General features: G+C 45.1%; 2 protein-coding genes across 2 annotated transcripts in view; one reads left to right on the forward strand and one right to left on the reverse strand.

The window, feature by feature from the left end:
* LOC149450574 (uncharacterized) overlaps window positions 1-22,909 on the forward strand; it is a 57,219-nt gene that overhangs the window by 5,728 nt on the left and 28,582 nt on the right. The gene's annotated exons all lie outside the window — the stretch shown is intronic.
* On the reverse strand, window positions 4,636-6,220 carry LOC149450575 (uncharacterized). The gene has a single exon (XM_089691730.1). The coding sequence runs from the start codon at window positions 6,193-6,195 to the stop codon at window positions 5,128-5,130; it is 1,068 nt and encodes a 355-aa protein (XP_089547856.1). The 5' UTR covers window positions 6,196-6,220; the 3' UTR covers window positions 4,636-5,127.

Consider the following 22,909-nt stretch of genomic DNA (forward strand, 5'->3'; position numbering starts at 1 on the left):
CATAGCCTCCTGATCCCTATCCTGTAATATAGGGGTAATATACAGGTTGGAACCAGTTCCTTCCTGTCTTCCTTCCTATAGTGACCTCAGGTAGACCTTTCTGGGTGAATTGGAAAATACATTGATGTCCTTATTAAGGATATGGTGATGGCACTTCCTTCATATGTTCAGGACACACAAGATGTACTGTCAAAGATTGCTCAGATTCAGGTACAGCCAGGTACACTTTTGGTGGGTATTGATGTAGAGTCTCTCTATACCTCTATCCCCCATGATTGGGGGATTAGAGCTGTAGCCAATTTCCTAGATAAAAGCTACCCAATGATGGGAGCTCAGAATGAATTCCTTATTGAACTGCTAGAGTTTGGCTTAAATCAAAACATTTTACAATTTCTAGGTACATCATACCATCAAATTTGTGGGACTTCAATGGGAGCCCCCTGGACACCTGCGTATGCGTGCTTGCACCTTGGCTGGTGGGAGGAACAAATTGTTTATTCACCCCCCCTGTACATCGATGATGTCCTCATGCTATGGGAAGGCACTGAGTCGACGCTTCATGTGTTTTTGTCTGAACTCAATAATAACAATCATAATATCAAACTCACCTATACCTTTAACTATAGGGAACCTCGTTCCTTGATCTGTCAGTATGGATTGAGGGTGATGCCCTCCATACTAAAACATATAGGAAATCTACAGCTGTCAACTCCTTGCTCCTCACCTCTAGTCCCCATCCACATTCTCTGATCCGGGGTATCCCCACTGGACAATGTCTGTGTATTTGCAGAAATAGTACCTGTGGTGACGACTATGAACAAGAAGCAGATGGCCTCTATAACAGATTTCAGGAAAGGGGGTATCAACATAGTACTCTTAGACAATCCAAAGTGAAAGCCTCTAAATGTAAGTGGGAAGTTATTACATACATGTACTGACAATTCTGTCTCTCATGATCTGTCTTCTGTGCGTATTATTACCCGGTTTGGGATCCAGTTGGAGGCGGTACGGGAAATTCTTACTAAGCATTGGCACATCCTTACTCAGTCCCCTGAATTATCTCAGATTGTAGGCCCTAGACCCCTTATGGTCACTAAGCGAGCAATGAACCTGAGGGACAATCTAGTTAAATCCGAATTCACACCAACAAACAATTGGCTAACAGATTTAGCTCCACTCATCGGAATGTATCTGTGTGGATGATGTAGTATATGCAGGTATGTTGAACGGACAGACACATTTACTGCTGTCAACAGACAGAAGGTTTATCATATCAAACAATTCATGAACTGTGCCACCACACGTGTGAAATACATGCTCCAGTGTCCTTGTGACAAAATATACATTGGAAAAACAAAACGGCAATCACGTGTACGTATAGGTGAACATTTAGGACGCATTTGTAATAAACATGATCGAACTCCTGTAGGTGAACATTTAGGACGCATTTGTAATAAACACGATCGAACTCCTGTAGGTGAACATTTAGGATGCATTTGTAATAAACATGATCGAACTCCTGTAGGTGAACATTTAGGACGCATTTGTAATAAACATGATCGAATTCCTGTAGGTGAACATTTAGGATGCATTTGTAATAAACACGATCAAACTCATGTAGGTGAACATTTAGGAAGCATTTGTAATAAACACGATCGAACTCCTGTAGGTGAACATTTAGGATGCATTTGTAATAAACATGATCGAACTCCTGTAGGTGAACATTTACGACACATTTGTAATAAACATGATCGAACTCCTGTAGGTGAACATTTAGGATGCATTTGTAATAAACATGATCGAACTCCTGTAGGTGAACATTTACGACACATTTGTAATAAACATGATCGAACTCCTGTAGGTGAACATTTAGGATGCATTTGTAATAAACATGATCGAACTCCTGTAGGTGAACATTTAGGAAGCATTTATAATAAACATGATCGAACTCCTGTAGGTGAACATTTAGGATGCATTTATAATAAACATGATCGAACTCCTGTAGGTGAACATTTAGGATGCATTTGTAATAAACATGATCGAACTCCTGTAGGTGAACATTTAGGATGCATTTGTAATAAACACGATCGAACTCCTGTAGGTGAACATTTAGGAAGCATTTATAATAAACATGATCGAACTCCTGTAGGTGAACATTTAGGATGCATTTGTAATAAACACGATCAAACTCCTGTAGGTGAACATTTAGGACGCATTTGTAATAAACACGATCAAACTCCTGTAGGTGAACATTTAGGATGCATTTGTAGCAAACATGAGCGAACTCCTGTAGGTGAACATTTACGACACATTTGTAATAAACACGATCGAACTCCTGTAGGTGAACATTTAGGATGCATTTGTAATAAACACGATCGAACTCCTGTAGGTGAACATTTAGGAAGCATTTATAATAAACACGATTGAACTCCTGTAGGTGAACATTTAGGATGCATTTGTAATAAACATGATCGAACTCCTGTAGGTGAACATTTAGGAAGCATTTGTAATAAACATGATCGAACTCCTGTAGGTGAACATTTAGGACACATTTGTAATAAACATGATCGAACTCCTGTAGGTGAACATTTAGGAAGCATTTGTAATAAACGTGATCAAACTCCTGTAGGTGAACATTTACGACACATTTGTAATAAACATGATCGAACTCCTGTAGGTGAACATTTAGGATGCATTTGTAATAAACATGATCGAACTCCAATAGCTGAACATTTTGCTAAATTCCACAATTCATCTCCTGTTGGTTTGCATGTGAAGGCCATTTATGCACTCAATTTGCCCAATTGTAGGGGTGACTTTGATACAATTCTTTTACGTAAGGAGAAGGAATTGCTCTTTAAAATTGGATCCCAGCACCTAGTGGCTTAAATACTGAATTCAGTTTACAGGTCTTTCTTGACCCATAACTGTCCTTTTTGCCCCCTACTCACTGCTATAACTCCCATTTGTTAACAATCGGTTATATATGCTGACTATTCCTATCTCTTTCCTGTTTGGCCATTTGGTTCCTCTGGCTCACTATGGCACATACTGTACTTTATATGGGGTTCTAGTTGCCCCTATGTATGGGAATGTTTGCCCCGTTATGTATATTTGAATCCCCTCTTTTTGTTTTAATTATATGATGATTTGTAGCATTTTTGCATTGCTGGAATGACTTTTCTGTAGTGGCCATTTTTCCTGTGTGACGACTGTGTCCCCTATAAATGTCTTCAACAATATGGCCGCTACATCCTGAATAAGCTCACGTGACTCAATGGGTGAAATGCATTGACATCACAGCGTTGTAACGCTCACTTCCTCGCCATCCAGTCCTCCTTGGCGGCTCTACAATCTGACCACACCGGACCATCTGACAGACTCTCCATCCCTGGACAACCACATGGCATGCTCCTGCAGCTCTCATGTTGCAGCAAGTCAAGATCACCATAGATGTCGGTATATGGTTGGCTGAGCGGACATTGTTTTCACATTAAGGCATCAATATATTGGGAACATTCCCCACAATAGCAAATTGCTGAGTTACTTATTGGATGTATTTATCCTTATGGCAGGAAAGCGATTCATTACAGATCTGTACAACAGCTCACCCCCCATCTATTGTATCCTGGATACTGCCAATCATACTGAGATTATGGCCATTTACATCTCCAATCAAGGATGATTTAGTGGACTGTCCTCTATGGGAAGTATATGGGTCTGTCATGCATCTATGGCCTCAACAACCATCAAGGGATTGATCCATGTGGTCTAGTAAATGATAACCGTTTGTCTCCCCATTTCTATATATTGCTTCCGGTTGTTTTATCATTTCCCTCTATTGGGGGTCCATCTACTTGGTTTATAGGAGCAACGGGCTGTATTCCTATCCTTACAATTATCTTTCACACATGTGAGTGTTCTGGACTGCCTTCTATGGATATACCGGGATTCATATACACCTACACAAGGACTGCCTGAGTCTGTTTTATTGTGTTGAAGTTTTTTGATCCTGCCACAATCTACATTTGGCTCCACTGCCTTCTGTGATTACTCTACTTCCAATTTTTTTTTATTATTTTTGATCTCCCTTGATTTCTATGTTTGATGTGGAATGACCCTCTTTGGGTTTCACATTCCCTCATTATATTGGCCAATCTTAGTGCTGTATGTGTGCGTGTGGCGTGGACCCGGGTGCCTAGGTGGGTGTCTCTCTGTATGGCAACGTTGTCATGATTTTATTGTGCTGGGTGGAGGGCAATGTCAGCTTTCTATTGTTGTCATGCCAATTTCACTACAAATTGTGTTTCAAGCCGCAGCTCTGTTCTCTTGAGGACTTCTCTTCCAGTGAGTCCTTTACTCGTGGGTTTCCATTGTTATTTCTGGATTTCACCTCAAACAATAAAGACTTTGAATTCTGCGTTTCACACCTCAGTGTCTGAATTGCATTATTCCCAGAGTACTTTGTATCCGGCGTGATTGTATGGAGGGTGCCGGCATGAAACCGATCTATCCTAACAATGGCCAAAACTCATCACAGCTGGGGGAAGGATCGTCACATTCATTCAACTAAGATTTCTTAAATAGATCTCTAAATAGTTATGAAATCTCTCACCACAAAATGTACTCAGCCAATGAAAGGCAATGACTCCATTTTTATTTTTCTACTGTTATCAATGACCAACAATTTTGGTGTGCCCACAGTGACAGAGTCTGACAGCCCTGCACTAGATGGTCATAGGAAACCACTATATGAAATAAAATACGGACAATATGTGCTGAGCTGAGCAAACACATTTCATATTTATTCCACTCATTTTATAAACATAGACCTCTAAGAATTTGTGAAAGATTACACTGAAAAATGGCTAACCCGGTCCCACACCTTCATCCATGTCTTTGGTGACCTCTGATCTCCTTATGAACTGTTTCTTCCATGATGAAGATCAGCCATGGAGTATATCTGAGGTGTATATCAGGGTGTGCATCTTCCCCACATGAGAGCTGGGATGTCCAGCAACATTCATCTAGAAGACATTTCCCACACTCAAGGCACTAATACACCTCCAGAGTTGTGTGGGACCCCCGATGTACAGGAGGACAGGACTTCAGTGAGGAACATTTCCCTCATCCAAGACAGGAAAGTGGCTTCTCTCCCGTGTGAGACTTCTGATGCTTGTAAAGATGTGATTTCCTTGAAAAAAATTTCCCGCACTCAGGACAGGAAAGTGGCTTTTCCTCTGTGTGCAATCTCTGATGTCTGTGAAGATGTGATTTCCTTGAAAAACATTTCCCGCACTCAAGACAGGAATATGGCTTCTCTCCTGTGTGAGATCTCTGATGTATGTAAAGATTGGACTTTCTTGAAAAACTATTCCCACACTCAGGACAGGAATACGGCTTCTCTCCTGTGTGAGATCTCCGATGTTTGTGAAGACTAGACTTTTCTGAAAAACATTTTCCACATTCAGGACAGGAGTAAGGCTTCTCCCCCGTGTGAGATCTCTGATGTGTGTAAAGATCAGATTTCTGTGAAAAGCATTTCTTGCACTCAGGACATGAATATGGCTTCTCCCCTGTGTGAGACCTCTGATGGATTTGAAGATTGGTCTTTAATGAAAAACATTTCCCGCACTCAGGGCAAGAAAACGGCTTCTCCCCTGTGTGAGATCTCTGATGTCTGTAAAAATTGGACTTACCAGAAAAACATTTCCCACACTCAGGACAGGTATATGGCTTCTCTCCTGTGTGAGATCTCTGATGTATTTGAAGATTGGTCTTTAATGAAAAACATTTCCCGCACTCAAGACAGGAAAATGGCTTCTCACCTGTGTGAGATCTTTTGTGCATGTTAAGATGTGATTTAAAACAGAAACCCTTCCCGCACTCAGTACAGGAAAACCTCTTCTCTGTTGGAAGACCGACCCGGTCCTGCACAGTCTGAGGTTCCTCAGGATACGAGGAATCCGATGGTCCATCTTCACTGGGTGGTGCCGGATGGACATTGGAGGGAGCCGGGTTTTCTCCTGGACTATACTGTGTGATGTCCTCATCTTCTACTTTCCAGTCTGGAGACAAAGTGAGACAATCCTCTGAGGTTTTCCTCATCTCCCGGCCATGGACTAAAATACAAAGACAAAGAGGATTACTAGACAGGAGCTGATTGGTTCCCCCAAACCAGGACTCCGCCCACATCAGGCAGCTTGGTCTCTGAGGAGCTTACAATTCCACCCTCAAGGGAACTAGGAAATGGCTCCTCTGATCTCCTACCAGGTCATTTCTTTATTCATGGACCTTAGTCAGAGAGTGAGGAAACAACCAGAACTGTCTTTTATAGGAGGGACAGCGATGAGGGGATTATAGGACGAGGGTCCCCACCCCCTCTATTACTCATCGCCATCTTCTCTTTTCATGTGACAACACTGAAAAAAACTTTGCTACAATGTGACGTAGTCAGTGTACAGCTTGTATAACATATAAATTTGCTGTCCCCTCAAAATAACTCAATGCAGCCATTAATGTCTAAACCACTGGCAAAAAAAGTGTGCCCACTCCTAAGTAAAAATGTCCAAATTGTGCCGAAAGTGTCAATATTTTGCATGGCCACCATTATTTTCAAGCACTGCCTTAACCCTCTTGGGCAGGTGTGTTAAATTTGTTGTTATCGCTCTCACTCTCTCATACTGGTCACTGGAAGTTCAGCATGGCACCTCATGGCTAAGAAATCTCTGAGTATCTGAAAAAAAGAATTGTTGCTCTACATAAAGATGGCCGAGGCTATAAGAAGATTGCCAAGACCATGAAACTGAGCTGCAGCACGGTGACCAAGACCATACAGCGGTTTAACAGGACAGGTTCCACTCAGAACAGGCCTCGCCATGGTTGACCAAAGAAGTTGCGTGCACGTACTCAGCATCATATCCAGAGGTTGTCTTTGGGAAATAGACGTATGAGTGCTGCCAGCATTGCTGAAGAGGTTGAAGGGGGGGGGGGGGGTCAGCCTGTCAGTGCTCAGACCATACGTCGCACAATGTATCACATTGGTCTTCATGGCTGTCATCCCAGAAGGAAGCCTCTTCTAAAGATGATGCACAAGGAAGCCCACAAACAGTTTGCTGAAGACATGCAGACTAAGGACATGGATTACTGGAACCGTCTCCTGTGGTCTGATGACACCAACATCAACTGATTCGGTTCAGATGGTGTCAGGCGTGTGTGGTGGCAACCAGGTGAGGAGTACAAAGACCACCGTGTCTTGCCTACAGTCAAGCATGGTGGTGGGAGTGTCATGGTCTGGGGCTGCATGAGTGCTGCCGGCACTGGGGGGCTACAGTTCATTGAGGGAACCATGAATGCCAACATGTACTGTGACATACTGAAGCAGAGCATGATCCCCTCCCTTCAGAGTCTGGACTGCAGGGCAGTATTCCAACATTATAACGACCCCAAACACACCTCCAAGACCACCACTGCCTTGCTAAAGAAGCTGAGGGTAAAGGTGATGGACTGGCCAAGCATGTCTCCAGACCTGAACCCTATTGAGCATCTGTGGGGCATCCTCAAATGGAAGGTGGAAGAGAGCAACTCCACCAGCTCAGTGATGTCGTCATGGAGGAGTGGAAGAGGACTCCAATGGCAACCTGTGAAGCTCTGGTGACCTCCATGCCCAAGAGGGTGAAGGCAGTGCTGGAAAATAATGGCACAAAATATTGACACTTTCGGCCCAATTTGGACATTTTTACCTAGGAGTGGGCACACTTTGTTTGCCAGCAGTTTAGATATTAATGGCTGTGTTGAGTTATTTTGAGGGGACAGCAAATTTCCATGTTATACAAGCTGTACACTGACTACGTCACATTGTAGCAAAGTGTCATTTCTTCAGTGTTGTCACATGAAAAGAGAGAATCAAATATTGACACAAATGTGAGGGGGGCTCACTTCTGGGAGATACTGTAGCAGAGGGTGGAGAGAAGTCAGGACTATGGAATGTACAATATATTGTATAAGATACAGCAGATATGACTATATAGTATCAGAATGACGTAATGTACAATATAGAATATATAGTGCAGGGGTCAGGAGTATATAATGTACAACATAGAGAATATAGTGCAGGGGTCAGGAGTATATAATGTACAACATAGAGAATATAGTGCAGGGGTCAGGAGTATGTAATGTACAACATAGAGTATATAGTGCAGGGATCAGGAGTATGTAATGTACAACATAGAGTATATAGTGCAGGGGTCAGGAGTATGTAATGTACAACATATAGTATATAGTGCAGGGGTCAGGAGTATGTAATGTACAACATAGAGTATATAGGGCAGGGGTCAGGACTATGTAATGTACAACATAGAGTATATAGTGCAGGGGTCAGGAGTATGTAATGTACAACATAGAGTATATAGTGCAGGGGTCAGGAGTATGTAATGTACAACATAGAGTATATAGTGCAGGGGTCAGGAGTATGTAATGTACAACATAGAGTATATAGTGCAGGGGTCAGGAGAATGTAATGTACAACATAGAGTATATAGTGCAGGGGTCAGGAGTATGTAATGTACAACATAGAGTATATAGTGCAGGGGTCAGGAGTATGTAATGTACAACAGAGTATATAGTGCAGGGGTCAGGAGTATGTAATGTACAACATAGAGTATATAGTGCAGGGGTCAGGAGAATGTAATGTACAACATGGAGTATATAGTGCAGGGGTCAGGAGTATGTAATGTACAACATAGAGTATATAGTGCAGGGGTCAGGAGTATGTAATGTACAACAGAGTATATAGTGCATAGAGTATATTAGTAATCAGTGGCAGTTTACATTTTTACAAGTTGCAGAGGTCCCACACCGCTGCCTCCCATCTCCTGAGACTGCACTCAGTGACTTGGGACTGAGACTATACAGACATATCCCTCCACCCGCAACAGCCAGCAGACAACAAAGTAACCCTGGGAGAATTGCTCTGTCACAGAGCCTTTTAAATCCAGGATATGGGGAAGAAGACCTCAGGTACATTCCCCAGGTACCTAGGTCATAGAATGCCTATGAAGGAGATCAACATTTTCCTGCCAGCTGAACCCCAGAACCTCCATAAATCCAGTCTAGATACATAAATTGTGTCTGCAGCACAGAGAAGGAAGATTATCCGAGAGAAATCCAGGAATACAGGACGGGGAACACAGCTCAGGAAAGTGACCAGGGGATTACAGGCTGATATCACCCAGTCCCCGCCCTACTCTGGACCAATCAGTGAGCAGTATGGGTGGAGGAATGGATTTAGTGTTCATGACCCACCTGTGCTGATCTCTGTAGGAGTGTCCTCCTCTATAAATGTCCCCGTTATTCCATCCTCCTCCATAGACTGCTGATCATCCCTCACATACGCTTCTTCTTCTTCTGATTTTACCTCAACTTTTATATCTATCGGATCTTCACCCTAAACCAAGAAAAGTAGAGAAAATATCACATGTAAAATAAAAGCTCACACACAAAATCCACACTTCATCTCTATGAATTCATGTTCTAGATTCTCCATCCCACCAACCTTGTAATAGTGAGGGATGGTGTGACCTTCCTGTGTGGAATCCCGGGAATACAGAGGACGGGGACATCTCTCTGGTGGGTTCCTGGTATTAGGTGGCTCCATCATATCCTTGTGTCCTTCTGAAAACTCCTCCATCACTCCATACTCCTCATCCTCCTCTTTATACTCTTCTTTAACATCAATATTATCATCCCCGAGGATTCCACTCTGAAAGATATAATAAAACATTCATTGTAACAAACATGCTGTGTATAAATCACAACTACCAATAATTGTCATCATCTACCTGATGATGGTGAGGGATGGTGTGACCTTCCTGTGTGGAATCCCGGGAATACAGAGGACGGGGACATCTCTCTGGTGGGTTCCCATGACTGGATCCATCTGTAGGAAACACACACACTGACTGAATCCATTGTTTCTATGTGTTTATCAGATGATGGGGGATCTAGGTGGATCCTCCGTACTGCTCTCTCCTTTACAATAAAGTCTCCTCTTACCCGGTGATGTGAGGGGCGGCTGATTGTCCATCATGACGTCCTTGTAGAGATCCTTGTGTCCTTCTAAACCATGTAGGCCAGCTTTGGGAGCAAGATATATTATCATCAACTCCTCCCCCTGAAGGAATTAATCTCAGTATTACCTCCTTTGCTGCCAGATCCAGGAATGTCTCCTCTCTGCTTCCTACTTACTCATGTTTCCCCTGGAACTTCCTGTCTGTACCTGATATCACTTCCTGTCTGTATCTGACATCACTTCCTGTCTGTCTTCCATAGAGACTTCCTGTCTGTACCTGACATCACTTCCTGTCTATACCTGACATCACTTCCTGTCTGTACCTGACATCACTTCCTGTCTTCCATAGAGACTTCCTGTCTGGGTAGAAGTGAGATCCCCACTTTGTGGAGCTCAGAGGAACTGCAGCCCCGAGAAGCGTCTGGTAGTGTGACCCCGGCCTTGTGCTGGGTGTGTATGGACTGTAGATCCTTATAGAGGGGTCACCTCCACTCCCACCAAGGGGGACAGAAATATATGACTCCTCGGGGGAGGGGTTTTGGCCCCTTTGATTTTGCAGTAACATTGATTGCAGATTTAGTCCTGTAGAACATCTGGTATATGGATACAAAGCCCCCCAGCTGGGAGTAAAGGGTGGAAATGGCTGGTGACCCCCAGATTTGGGCAATGATGTCATCACTATAAATGGATAAAACCCGCGCTATGTGTAACAACTCCAAACCTACAAAAACCTTCTAGCGGACTGCTGCTGTAACAAAGGGAAGGATTCCCTGTCATCTAGAAGAGCATTATGTGTCACAGCGCTGTCCTATTGTGTGTGCACAGAAATCATCACAAATACACTACAAATATGTGGAGACATTCAGAGATAAAGAGCTCGGGGCTCCAAATCCTATTCTCTGCACATCCACTGCTTCCACTTTACACCCACTTCATTGGTCTTATGGGGTTTATCAATAAATGAAGGAAACTGAACCGTGTGCAAATCCATCCACAACATAAAGTGCTTTGTGCTCAAGATGCTGCTCCCTGCACATCCACTGCTTCCACTTTACACCCACTTCATTCATCTCATCAGATTTGCTGCTATAGGAAATCATCTCAAATCCTGTGCAAATCCATGGAGACCTCTGCAAGTCCACCGCTTCCACTTTGCATCTACTTCAATCCACTTATTATACTCCAAAAATCCACCAATCAGTGAAAAGTTGATAAGGTGTGAAAGTGCTCCTCCCTCCAAACTGTGTCAGCTGTAGTGTAGCCCCGCCTTCTTCCACCTCTTGTACACGGGATGGTGAGGGCGCCCCCTAGTAGTGCTTCCCCCTCACCACACCAATAGGACTCCCAGCTTTTCAGCTCCCAGAGTCACAAACATCCTTCACACTCTCCTCATCTCCGATGGTAAAGGAACCGGATCCTCCTCGCTCACTCCTGCAAGTCTGCTGCGGGTTCTGTCAGTCTCCCTCCTAGACTCCGCCTCCGACCGCCATTCCAGCAGGAGCTCCGCCTCTAAATACACACTCAGGGAGGAGAGAAAGGGGAACCCGGCATCTTGTGACACCTTTTATTACATGGAAATACGAAAATCAACGGGACTAATGCAATCACATTTACTGCAAAATCAGAGGAGCCAAAATCCCTCCCCCGAGCAGTCAGGCTGCAGGAGATCTGCTGAGACATAGAGAGGGAAATGGGCGCTAATAGGCTGCAGGAGATCTGCTGAGACATAAAGAGGGAAATGAGAGCTAATAGGCTGCAGGAGATCTGCTGAGACATAGAGAGGGAAATGGGAGCTAATAGGCTGCAGGAGGTCCGCTGAGACATAGAGAGGAAAATGGGAGCTAATAGGCTGCAGGAGATCCGCTGAGACATAGAGAGGGAAATGGGTGCTAATAGGCTGCGGGAGATCCGCTGAGACATAGAGAGGGACATGGGAGCTAATAGGCTGCACGAGATCCGCTGAGACATAGAGAGTGAAATGGGAGCTAATAGGCTGCAGGAGATCTGCTGAGACATGAAATGTGTATGAAATGGATGGATGTGCAGACACTCCCAGAAGATGATGTCATTATGAGTGGATTGATATATATTTTTGCATTGTCCCCCCAGAAGGATCAGGTTTGGCGGGATCGCTCTCATTAGCTATACATTTGTATTTTGTGTTCTGTGTTTGTAAGACTTTTCTATATGTAATAAGAGATGTTTGTTGAACAGTTGGTTACATAAGAGTTACATTTATTTCTTCTTCCTTTATTCAGTAATGTTTCATCTCCCGTAGTATCCCTGTAAGGTACATATTATACAGGAAGGGGGATTATGGGATGGATCTCGGGGCTGCAGTTCCTCTGATCTCCACAAGGTGGGGATCTCACCTATACTCACACAGGAAGTCTCTATGGAATGCAGACAGGAAGTTATGTCAGGTACAGATAGGAAGTGATGTCAGATGCAGACAGGAAGTGATGTCAGGCACAGACAGGAAGTGATGTCAGGTACAGACAGGAAGTAAAGAGGAGACGTCTTGTTGGTGGAAGTGGCAGCAGAGGAGGTAATAAGATGTTATGTTCTATTTACACCCAGTAACCCCCGTCATGTCCATCCTCTTCCTCCATAGTCACGTCCGTCCCCTTCCTCCATAGTCACATCCGTCCTCTTCCTCCATAGTCACGTCCGTCCTCTCCCTCCACAGTCACGTCCGTCCTCTTCCTCCACAGTCACGTCCACCCTCTTCCTCCACAGTCACGTCCGTCCTCTTCCTCCACAGTCACGTCCGTCCTCTTCCTCCACAGTCACGTCCGTCCTCTTCCTCCACAGTCACGTCAGTCTTCTTCCTCCACAGTCACGTCCGTCCTCTTCCTCCACAGTCACATCCGTCCTCTTCCTCCATAGTTATGTTCATCCTCATCCTCTTTCTCCATAGTCATGTCTGTCCTCTTCCTCCATAGTCATGTCCTTCCTCTTCCTCCATAGTCACATCCATCCTCTTCCTCCATAGTCATGTCCGTCATCTTCCTCCATAGTCACGTCCGTCCTCTTCCTCCATAGTCACATCCATCCTCTTCCTCCATAGTCACGTCCATCCTCTTCCTCTATAGTCATGTCCATCCTCTTCCTCCATAGTTATGTCTGTTCTCTTCCCCCATAGTCGTGTCTGTCCTCTTCCCCCATAGTCGTGTCCGTCCTCTTCCCCCATAGTCGTGTCCGTCCTCTTCCTCCATAGTCATGTCCGTCCTCTTCCTCCATAGTCATGTCCGTCCTCTTCCTCCATAGTCATGTCCGTCCTCTTCCTCCATAGTCATGTCCGTCCTCTTCCTCCATAGTCACTGTGACGTCTTTTATCTCCAGCAGATGATGATACACACATATATAGTGTGGGAACCCAGATGAACCCCTTCAGGGGCAGAACATTCCCCCACTTCCGGAGCCGGAACATTCTCCTCATTGTGGAGATAAATTCTAGTAATATGGTCCTCTAAACAAACAGCACTGACAATAAATAGACAAGACAAGGACCATCCTGACCATACATGGCCTACAAAGGGCAATGATGACACTACACAGGCAGCCAATGGGCAATCATTACACTATGCAGCCAACACAATGATGGAGTGCCGGGGTCAGGAGTATGGAGCATAGAGCCCCTTACATTGCTGCTCAGGAGGAAGGAAACATTCCTTTGTAACAGAAAATGTATATAAATCTGAGGCTCTTTTAGGAATGTTGGGGGGTTTCAAAAATGAAAGGGGCTTTATAACGACTAAAACATTTCATATGTGTAACATTGCGCTGTTTATCTCCTCTTCCCTTCCCCCGCCTGTCTCCAGCACTGAACCTGGGGACTAGCATGGAGGGGAGAGACCTTGCAGTGTAATGAGAACTGATTGGCTGCTCCTCAGGAAAGGGGAGTGTCCTGCTTATCTTTTCTCCCTTTCACTCCCATTTTTTGCACGTTTAAAAATCATTTTAGGCCTGAAGATGACACAAAACCCCCAAAATATAAATTTTCTGAAAGTAGAGACTTTAGAGAATAAAATAGTGGCAGTTCTAATTTTTTATGTCACAAAATATTATCACAAAGTCTAGGAAATGCTAAATTTCAGTAAAAAATACACTGAAGTTAATTTCAGGGCACAAAAAGCAATAAATGACCCATTTATGTGTAAAAATATAAAAGCCGAGGTTGCAGCGAGTAAATAGATATCCAACATGTCAAACCTTAAGTTGTGTGTGCTGAAATGGTGACAACCTTTAGTCCCCGGTATTATCTATAGGGGACACATTTATAGCCCCTTCTAGGTCATCAGTATAGAGTACGGAGGAGGTCTGCTCCTAGAATTATCCTCTCATTCTGGCGTGACCGGCGATATGTAACGTTTATCACGTGTAGGCCCTCCAGCGTGTGCTCTTACGTTTGGGTTTGCATATATGTGGGGGTGGGGGGGAGGAGTTATGCACTTTAGTTTAACTTTCATTCTTTACAATTAAAAAACACATTTTTACTTAAGGGGACAAAGTCCTCTATGAGATGACTTTTGATGACAGGTTCTCTTTATTGAGACATCCAGGGTCTAAAAGACCCCCAATGTCTCCCCTGTACTCCATTGGATGTAATGTAGTGCACATCGCACCGCATTACATTCTTTGCCGGCCTCGATGGTCGGGAAATCTGTCATAACATCACTTATGGGTCAGGACAAGAAGGGAGTGAACGTGTCCGCTCTCCTCTGTTGTTACTTATCTGGTGTGAGAGGCCAATGGAGAGAGGGCTTCCCTTGCAGTTAAGTTCCAGACTCCCCTGATAGTGGGACAGCAGGAGTCAGGTGCAAAGTTGCACAGGTCACCTGTAGGAGTGCTTGCTGGTGGTCCACCCTGGAGCACAACTGATGCACTGAGATGAGGTCTGCAGACAGGAGGTGCCTGTGCGAGGTATGCAAGCCCTTCCGGGGAACAGAGGATTACTGGATAGCCAGTTCAAAGCCAAGGTCCGGTACTGGGTGGAGATCAGAACAGACGTAGTCAGATGGGATAACTGAAGTCATACACAGAGGAGCAAGAGAGAATATCCGTTAGCCAAGCCGAGGTCAGGTCAGGGTTTAAGCAGAGAAGACAGGTCCAGGAGCAAGCCAAGTCGGTAACAGGAAATCACAGATCACAGTAGCACAGGAACAGGAAATCACAGTTCACAGTAGCACAGGAACAAGGTACCGGGGAGCCAGAGATCAACCACCACCTGAGAGTAGTGCAGGGCTTCCTTATAAAGGCCGTTAGCTGCCAAATTTGAGCCAATGTGAACTGTAGCCATGCAAGGTACTGGAGGGGTATCAGGTCTCCTAACACCTCTGCTGAGGACAGAGCCCTGACAGTGCCCCCCCCAAGGGCAGCCTCCAGATGCCTACTTGGGCCATCTTGTCTGGATATTTGGAGTAGAACTCCTGGAGAAGTCTTGGGGCATGTATGTTGTCTTTGGTTCCCAGGAGCCTTCTTCAGGTGTTATCCCTTCCATTTGATCAAGAACTGAATCTGCCTTCCTCGCTTCTTGCAGTGCAGGATTGATTCTGTCTCGTATTCTGCATCCTCCCCAACTGTTATTGGCGGCGGAGGAGGTTCTACTCTTCCAGGAAATGGATCCTGAACTGCTGTCTTGAGGAGAAAAACATGGAAGACTGGGTGAATCCCATATGATTCGGGAAGAGATAGCTCATATGCCACTGGATTGATTACTCATTGGATCTGAAAGGGCCCAATGTATCTTGGTCCCAACTTCCACGATGGGCAAGGAAGTTTTAGGTTGGCTGTTGATAACCAAGCCTGGTCTCCAACCTGCAGAGAAGGATTTCCCCTCCGTTTCTTGTCATAGTATCTTTTGTAGTCAGTTTGCAATCTTTGTACGGATTCCTGGAGAGCTCAATAGTTGTCCTGTATCCTACTGATTCTGTCCTGAACTGGAGGTACCGAGGTTTCGAGTATGGTATCCGGCAGGCATGACGGGTGGAATCCGTAATTAGCCCAAAATTACTACTGATTCGTAGCGGAATGGACGGAATTATTGTATGCAAATTATGCTAATGGTAATAGAGATGTCCAGTCATCCTGGGAAAAGGCGGAGAGACATCGTAGATATTGTTCCAACGTTTGGTTAGTTTGTTCAGTTTGTCCATTACTTTGAGGGTGGTAGGCCGATGATAGGCAGAGTTCCACTTTCAGGGTTTTACATAAGGCTCTCCAGAACCTGGAGGTAAATTGAACCCCTCGGTCAGACACGATATTGCTGGGCAGTTCGTGTAGCCTAACGATTTCCTTAATAAAAATATGTGCCGTCTCAGGCGCCAACGGAGTTCCTATCATTGGCAGAAAGTGGGCCATCTTGGATAGCCGATCTATCACTACTAGGATGGTAGTAAACCCCTCAGAGGGCAGCAAGTGTACAATAAAGTCCATTGTGATCATTTCCCAGGGATGATTAGGAATGGATAGGGGCCTCAGCAACCCCCATGCCTTGGCTTTGTCTCCCTTGCTACGTAGACATACTGTGCAGGATTTTACTTATGTTCTGCAGTCCTGACTTAAGTTGGGCCACCAAAATGATCGCTGGATCAGGTCCATTGTTTTTCAGCCAGTTGATGGTCGTGGAATGTCTTGAAAACTTGGGATCTTACCTCCTGGGGTACAAAGATCTTATCCTGGTGCCACAGAAAGCCATCCTGCCTTCTTAATGAGTTCTGCTCAGGTTCGGCACACCGTGCAGATGCCTGTTCAATCAAAAGCTTCAGACTGGGCTGAATCAACAAAAAATTTTGGGCCGACAGGATGGTATCGGGGGCAAAGTTTCAACTGAATCTGGGAACATACGTGATAGAGCATCTGCTTTCCTATTCTTGGATCCTGAGCGGTAGGTCATGTGAAAATTGAAGATGGAGAAATATAGGACCCATCTAGCTTGCTGCGGTCTTAGGCGCTTGGCAGATCTTAAATATTCTAGATTCTTATGAACTGTGAAGATCATGATTGAGTGACTAGCTCCTTCCAAAAGGTACCTCCATTCTTTGAACGCCATTTTGATCTCCAAAAGTTCCCTGTTGCCTATGTCGTAGTGCCTTTCAGCTTGGCTTAGTTTCTTAGAGCAAAAAGCTACCAGATGGAGAAGAGCTTTTGGGCCTTGGCTCCTGTAGCTACCTCTGGTGCATCCACCTCCAGGATGAAGGGAAGTGTTGGCTCTGTGGCTCTGGGTGTTGTAATACAGGAGCAGAAGTGAACTGCTTTTTTAACTGCTCAAAGGCTGTCTGTGCTTCTTGGCTCCAGAGAAAATGTGTATGCTGGCTAGTGAGTTGGGTAATGGGGGCTATAATGGTTGAGAAGCCCTTGATGAACGTCCAATAAACGTTGGCAAATGTTGGCTGCCCCTGGAAGCTGCTCAATAGGGCAATCATATAATTGATGAGATGGTAAAGTGTCAGCCTTCTTTTTATCAAATACATCAAGGAAATGGTGGTAGGCAGGGGGAACGGATTGACTGGCATCTGATGTAGGCTGAACTGAGAGGCACACGGGGAAATTGGTGGGTGTGGGAGTGCCACAGTGCTGAATACAGTAATTTGATGGGATGGTGACTTCTTTCTTGAGCCAGTTGATTTGTGGATTGTGAGCTTGCAACCAAGGTATTCCTAGGATGGCTGGAAACATGGGAGATCTCAGGATGTCAAAGCAGATGAATTCCTGATGGACAGAGTCAGTTGTGGCTAGGATGGGAATGGTTTCTTGGGTAACAGGTCTTGAGCTAGGAGCGGTGCCATCTGCTAGGAGTACATTAAACCTTTGTGTTTTAGGATGAAGAGGAATACCTAGGTTCTGGGCAAGGTGGATGTCCAAGAAAAAACTACAGGCTCCCGAATCAATGATTGCCCACAACTTGACTTCCTTTCCAGCCACCTGTAATGACATGGGTAGAACGACATGGGTGGTTAAGGTTCTGGATAACTGGAGATATGAAGGATGAGGCTGGCTGGACTTACTTGGTCGCACTGGGCAGTTGCCTAAGAAATGGCCCATGGCCCTGTGACATAAATGTAAGATTTGAGTAGTTGAGATGTGATCAGTAGAAATATGTCATTGTAAATTTAGTTTCAGTCCATGTTATTAAAGATAAGTGTTCAGTATTCAGTATGAGACATATGTTCACCAATTAGCATCTGAAAGGACAGAGAATGTCAATAAAACGTTGTCACCTATGTAGCCAGAGATTGCCACCTTCTTGAAATCTAAAAGAAGAGCTCCAACCATTTCAGCTTCAGGAAGCAGCAGGAGACCAGGAGAGGGCTCCGCTTTGTCTGCTAGCTGTGATTTATATCCACAGATCAGAGGAATATATTTCATCTCTCATAAAAGATACAATATTAGTTGCAGAGAGATGAAAATACTTCCTTCTGATTGGACACACTGTAAGCTACATCTGCATGTAAAACTGTATTTATAGCCTCTGTAGAATCCCAGAGAAATGCAGAAAACAGGTATATGGCACCTGATTGCAACAGCTGAACAGTGATTGGTACTGTCGCGATCAGATTGATGCGCTGGTGTCGGAAATTCTATCCCTGACTTGGTGATTCAAACCGTTCCTGGTCCAATCAACTTTGGGTACTTCAGTACCCAGAACGTCCTGTGGGCTGGTATAGGGTTGATTGGCCAAGGGCTAATGTCCAGCCTATGTCCATATTTCAATAAATTGAGGACCCTGAGATATGGCAGAGCCATTTCTATGTACAGAGCCATTTCTATTTTACTGGCGAATCACAGACTTTCTCTAACTTGCTCCAGTCACAGGATAACTCTTAGTAAAAGTTTTATTTCTGTTTTTATTACCTTTTATTTTATAGTCAATAGCCAATTGTGTGTCTTTTTGTATTTTCTGTATTATTTGTAACTTTTTATACTTTGTACATATTCTATGCACAGCCCACTTTCAGGATATTAAATCATAAAGTTAATAAGTGATTTCTGGATACTTAAGCTCGGGCTCATATCTCCGGAGAGATTATTGTATTACAGTGTCTATATATGCTCGGTCTAAGTTCATTGCCAATCTGTATGTAATTGCACTGCGTGTTGGCAAATTGCATGCAGATTGTAAAGTAGCAGATCTGCCAGATGGAGATCTGTGTGTGTGGTGGCCCAGCAGACCAGTCTGCCGACAAACTGTTGGATGGTGGCAAGCTACCGTTTGTTGTGTGACTGGTGTGGGGGGGTGTGGACAGTGGAATCGTCATTCACTCCGGGGTTCTAGCTTGTAGGATAGCTGGAGGAATGCTAGAAGTGTGTGCCAATTGCTAGACTGCTCCCCAACCCTTAGATTGCACCAGATTGTATATAAGATTTGTATCTGCCTGTGTGTGGTCAGCCAGCTGGATTGGAGTGGAGTCTCCCTCTAGTAGTGGCCAGATGCAGTGCGGGCTGTGAATGCGTATCATGGCCAGTCTTATATGCTCAAAGTAAGACCCCCTCATCCCTCTTTACCCCAAGTCATGGCCGGACGTGCATACCTCGGTTAGCTAGGCGCCGTGGGCATGTGTGTGCGGTGTGGATCCATGACAGCCCCGCAGTAAAGGCATAGGTTGCCTTGCCGTCTGCGTAATCTTTCCTCTGGAGATAAGGCAGATCGGGGGAAGGCCAATTTGCATGGGTTTTACTTCAGGAGTGCTGATAGGCAGAGAAATAGGGACAGAATCCACTGGTCTTGGAACCCTTGGCAAAGGGTCTGGGTATGTTCAGAATGTCTCTCCTGTAGCCGTTGATCCAATTAGGTAGCGAGTTGAATTAGATTCTCCAAGGAGGAGGGAGCCTCCACCCTAGCTAATTCGTCCTTGAGGGACTCAGACAGACCTAGATGGAACTGGTATTTTAGGGCTGCGTCATTCAACCCGGTATTGGCGGACCATTTGCGGAATTCCACAATGTAGTCCTCCACATGCCGTCGGCCTTGTTGTAGAGCATGAAGGGTGGATTCAGCAGTAGAGGTCCTCTGGGGGTCATCATAAAGAGCTTCCATGGCTTCAAAGAATGTGATCACTGAGTTTAGCGCTGGTTCTTTTTGTTCCAGAAAGCTGTGTGCCCATGACTGAGGTTCGTCAGATAGGAGAGAAATGATGAACCCCACTTTAACTGTCTCAAGTGAGAAGGTCCTGGGTTTCAGTGCAAAATACAACTCACAAGCATACTTGAAGGCTCGGAATTTACGTCGGTCCCCAGGAAGCGTTCCGGAATGGTAACCCTGAGTAGTACCACAGCGGGTGTAACAGTGGAAAGTGAACTGGCTGGTGCCACTGTAGGGATAGGACTAGGCAATGGATTCTGGTCTGCAGAAGTCGCAGCAGTAGTGAGTGAATGAAGATGTCCCTCCAGCTGAAAATATTCCTCCTGCAGATCCTTGACCACTTGCGTAAGTGCCGTCATCTGTTGGCACAGGGCCTCTAATGTGGAAGCACCTCTCTCGGCCTAAGACATAATGGCTGATTGATACTATCACGTACCTGGTGAGAGACGCCAATGGAGAGAGGGCTTCCCTTGCTGCTAAGTTCCAGACTCCCCTGAGAGTGGGACAGCAGGAGTCAGGACCAAAGTGGCACAGGTCACCTGTAGGAGTGCTTATTGGTGGTCCACCCTGGAGCACAGCTGATGCACTGAGATGAGGTCTGCAGACAGGTGGTGCCTGTGCGAGGTATGCAAGACCTTCCGGGGAACAGGATTACTGGATAGCCGGTTGAAAGCCAAGGTCTGGTACTGGGTGGAGATCAGAACAGACATAGTCAGATGGGATAGCCGAGATCATACACAGAGGAGCAAGAGAGAATATCTGTTAGCCAAGCCGAGGTCATGCACAGAGGAGCAAGAGAGAATATCCGTTAGCCAGCAGAGGTCAGGTCAGGGTTTAAGCAGAGAAGACAGGTCCAGGAGCAAGCCGAGTCGGTAACAGGAAATCACAGTAGCACAGGAACAGGAAATAACAGTAGAACAGGAACAAGGTACTGGGGAGCCAAATATCAACCAGCACTTGAGAGTAGTGCAGGGCTTCCTTATAAAGGTCGTTTGCCACCAAATTTGAGCCAATGTGAACTTCTGCGGCCATGCAAGGTACTGGCAGGGTTGCCAGGTCTCCTAACACCTCTGCCAAGGACAGAGCCCTGACATCGGTCCCCTCTACCCTCTGGCACCCGCTGAACTGTGCCCACAGATGGGCAAGCAGAGCCAGAGAAGCATAGTAGGTACAGGAGAGATTCACACACACGGGGTGGCAGAGGCTGGCACCTGAAAGGAGAGCCCTGTGGCTTGCCCACAGCAGGAATAAAGAATAAAAACAATACTTGCCCGGCCCCCAGAACTACATGTCCCGGGCGTCGGGTGATGTAAAGTGAACATCCCTGCATGATGAGCCGACATTGACCTCACAGCACTGCCTCAGAGCAAACTAGTCAAAGGAAGGATCAGATTTATCATTCCTTGTCTGCAGATCTAATACTCATCAAAACCAGTTCAGAGACCAAACAAACCCAACAGAGAAAAGGGCCCCGGAACTCAAAATTGTAGTAAACACTAAACAGCCCAAACAAAATGTGTTCCCATGGGGGGAGTAGTTCTTCACTGTCCAGCAACCCTCCTATTCCCCCCTCACATCCACATCCTATTATTGTGTGACCAATACCATCCAAATCATTCTTACTTTCATTTCCCAAAGTTATCCGTCTACAAGGAGACCTGTATAGATCACATGATGGCACCAATGAGGATGGAGGAGGACCGGAGTCACATGACTGAGAAGATACTAAACCTCACCCTGGAGATCATCTACCTGCTGACCGGAGAGGTGAGGAGGATTCTGGGAGGTCACATGACATCACTCTTATCTCTATTAATAAAACACAGACCTGACCGGAGAGGTGAGGAGGATTCTGGGAGGTCACATGACATCACTCTCATCTCTATTATTAAAACACAGACCTGACCGGAGAGGTGAGGAGGATTCTGGGAGGTCACATGACATCACTCTCATCTCTATTAATAAACCACAGAGCTGACTGGACAGGTGAGGAGGATTCTGGGAGTCTAACATGATATTCCTATTGGTTCCTCAATACAGAGATTTCCTCCTCTGAAGTCAGGTGATCATATGACCATCACAGTGCCTCCATGTGACTCCCTAAACCCTGAGAGACACAACATGCAGAAGATTCTAGAAGTCACCAAGAAGATGATGGAGCTGCTGACAGGAGAGGTGAGCAATGCTGGGAATTCTGGGACATTCTCCAATCACTGATCATTATCAGTATCATTAGGATCTGTACATTATCTGCATTGTTATCATTGATGTCATTTTTATTATATATTCAGAGTGGAAACCTGAGAGATCCTAAAGTTGAGGTTAAAGAAGAGATAAAAGAGGAGGAGGATGAGGATGGGGGGATGGAGGAGTCAGATCTTCTAAGAGAACACAAAGATCTGTACCAGGACACCATGGTGGAGTCATCCAGCTACAGGAACCCACCAGAGAGATATCCCCGTCCTCTGTATTCCCGGGATTCCACACAGGGAGGTCACACCATCCCTCACCATCATCAGGTAGATGAGGAACAATCACTGATAGTATCATTAGGATCTGTACATTATCTGCATTGTTACCATTGATGGGTTTTGTATTATGCATTCAGAGTGGAATCCTCGGGGATGATAATATTGATGTTAAAGAAGAGTATAAAGAGGAGGATGAGGAGTATGGAGTGATGGAGGAGTTTTCAGAAGGACACAAGGATATGATGGAGCCACCTAATACCAGGAACCCACCAGAGAGATGTCCCC

The sequence above is a fragment of the Staurois parvus genome, unplaced genomic scaffold, assembly GCF_062004578.1.
Source record: "Staurois parvus isolate SC_StPar_1 unplaced genomic scaffold, SC_StPar_1.0 ptg000570l, whole genome shotgun sequence".
NCBI lineage: Eukaryota > Metazoa > Chordata > Amphibia > Anura > Ranidae > Staurois > Staurois parvus.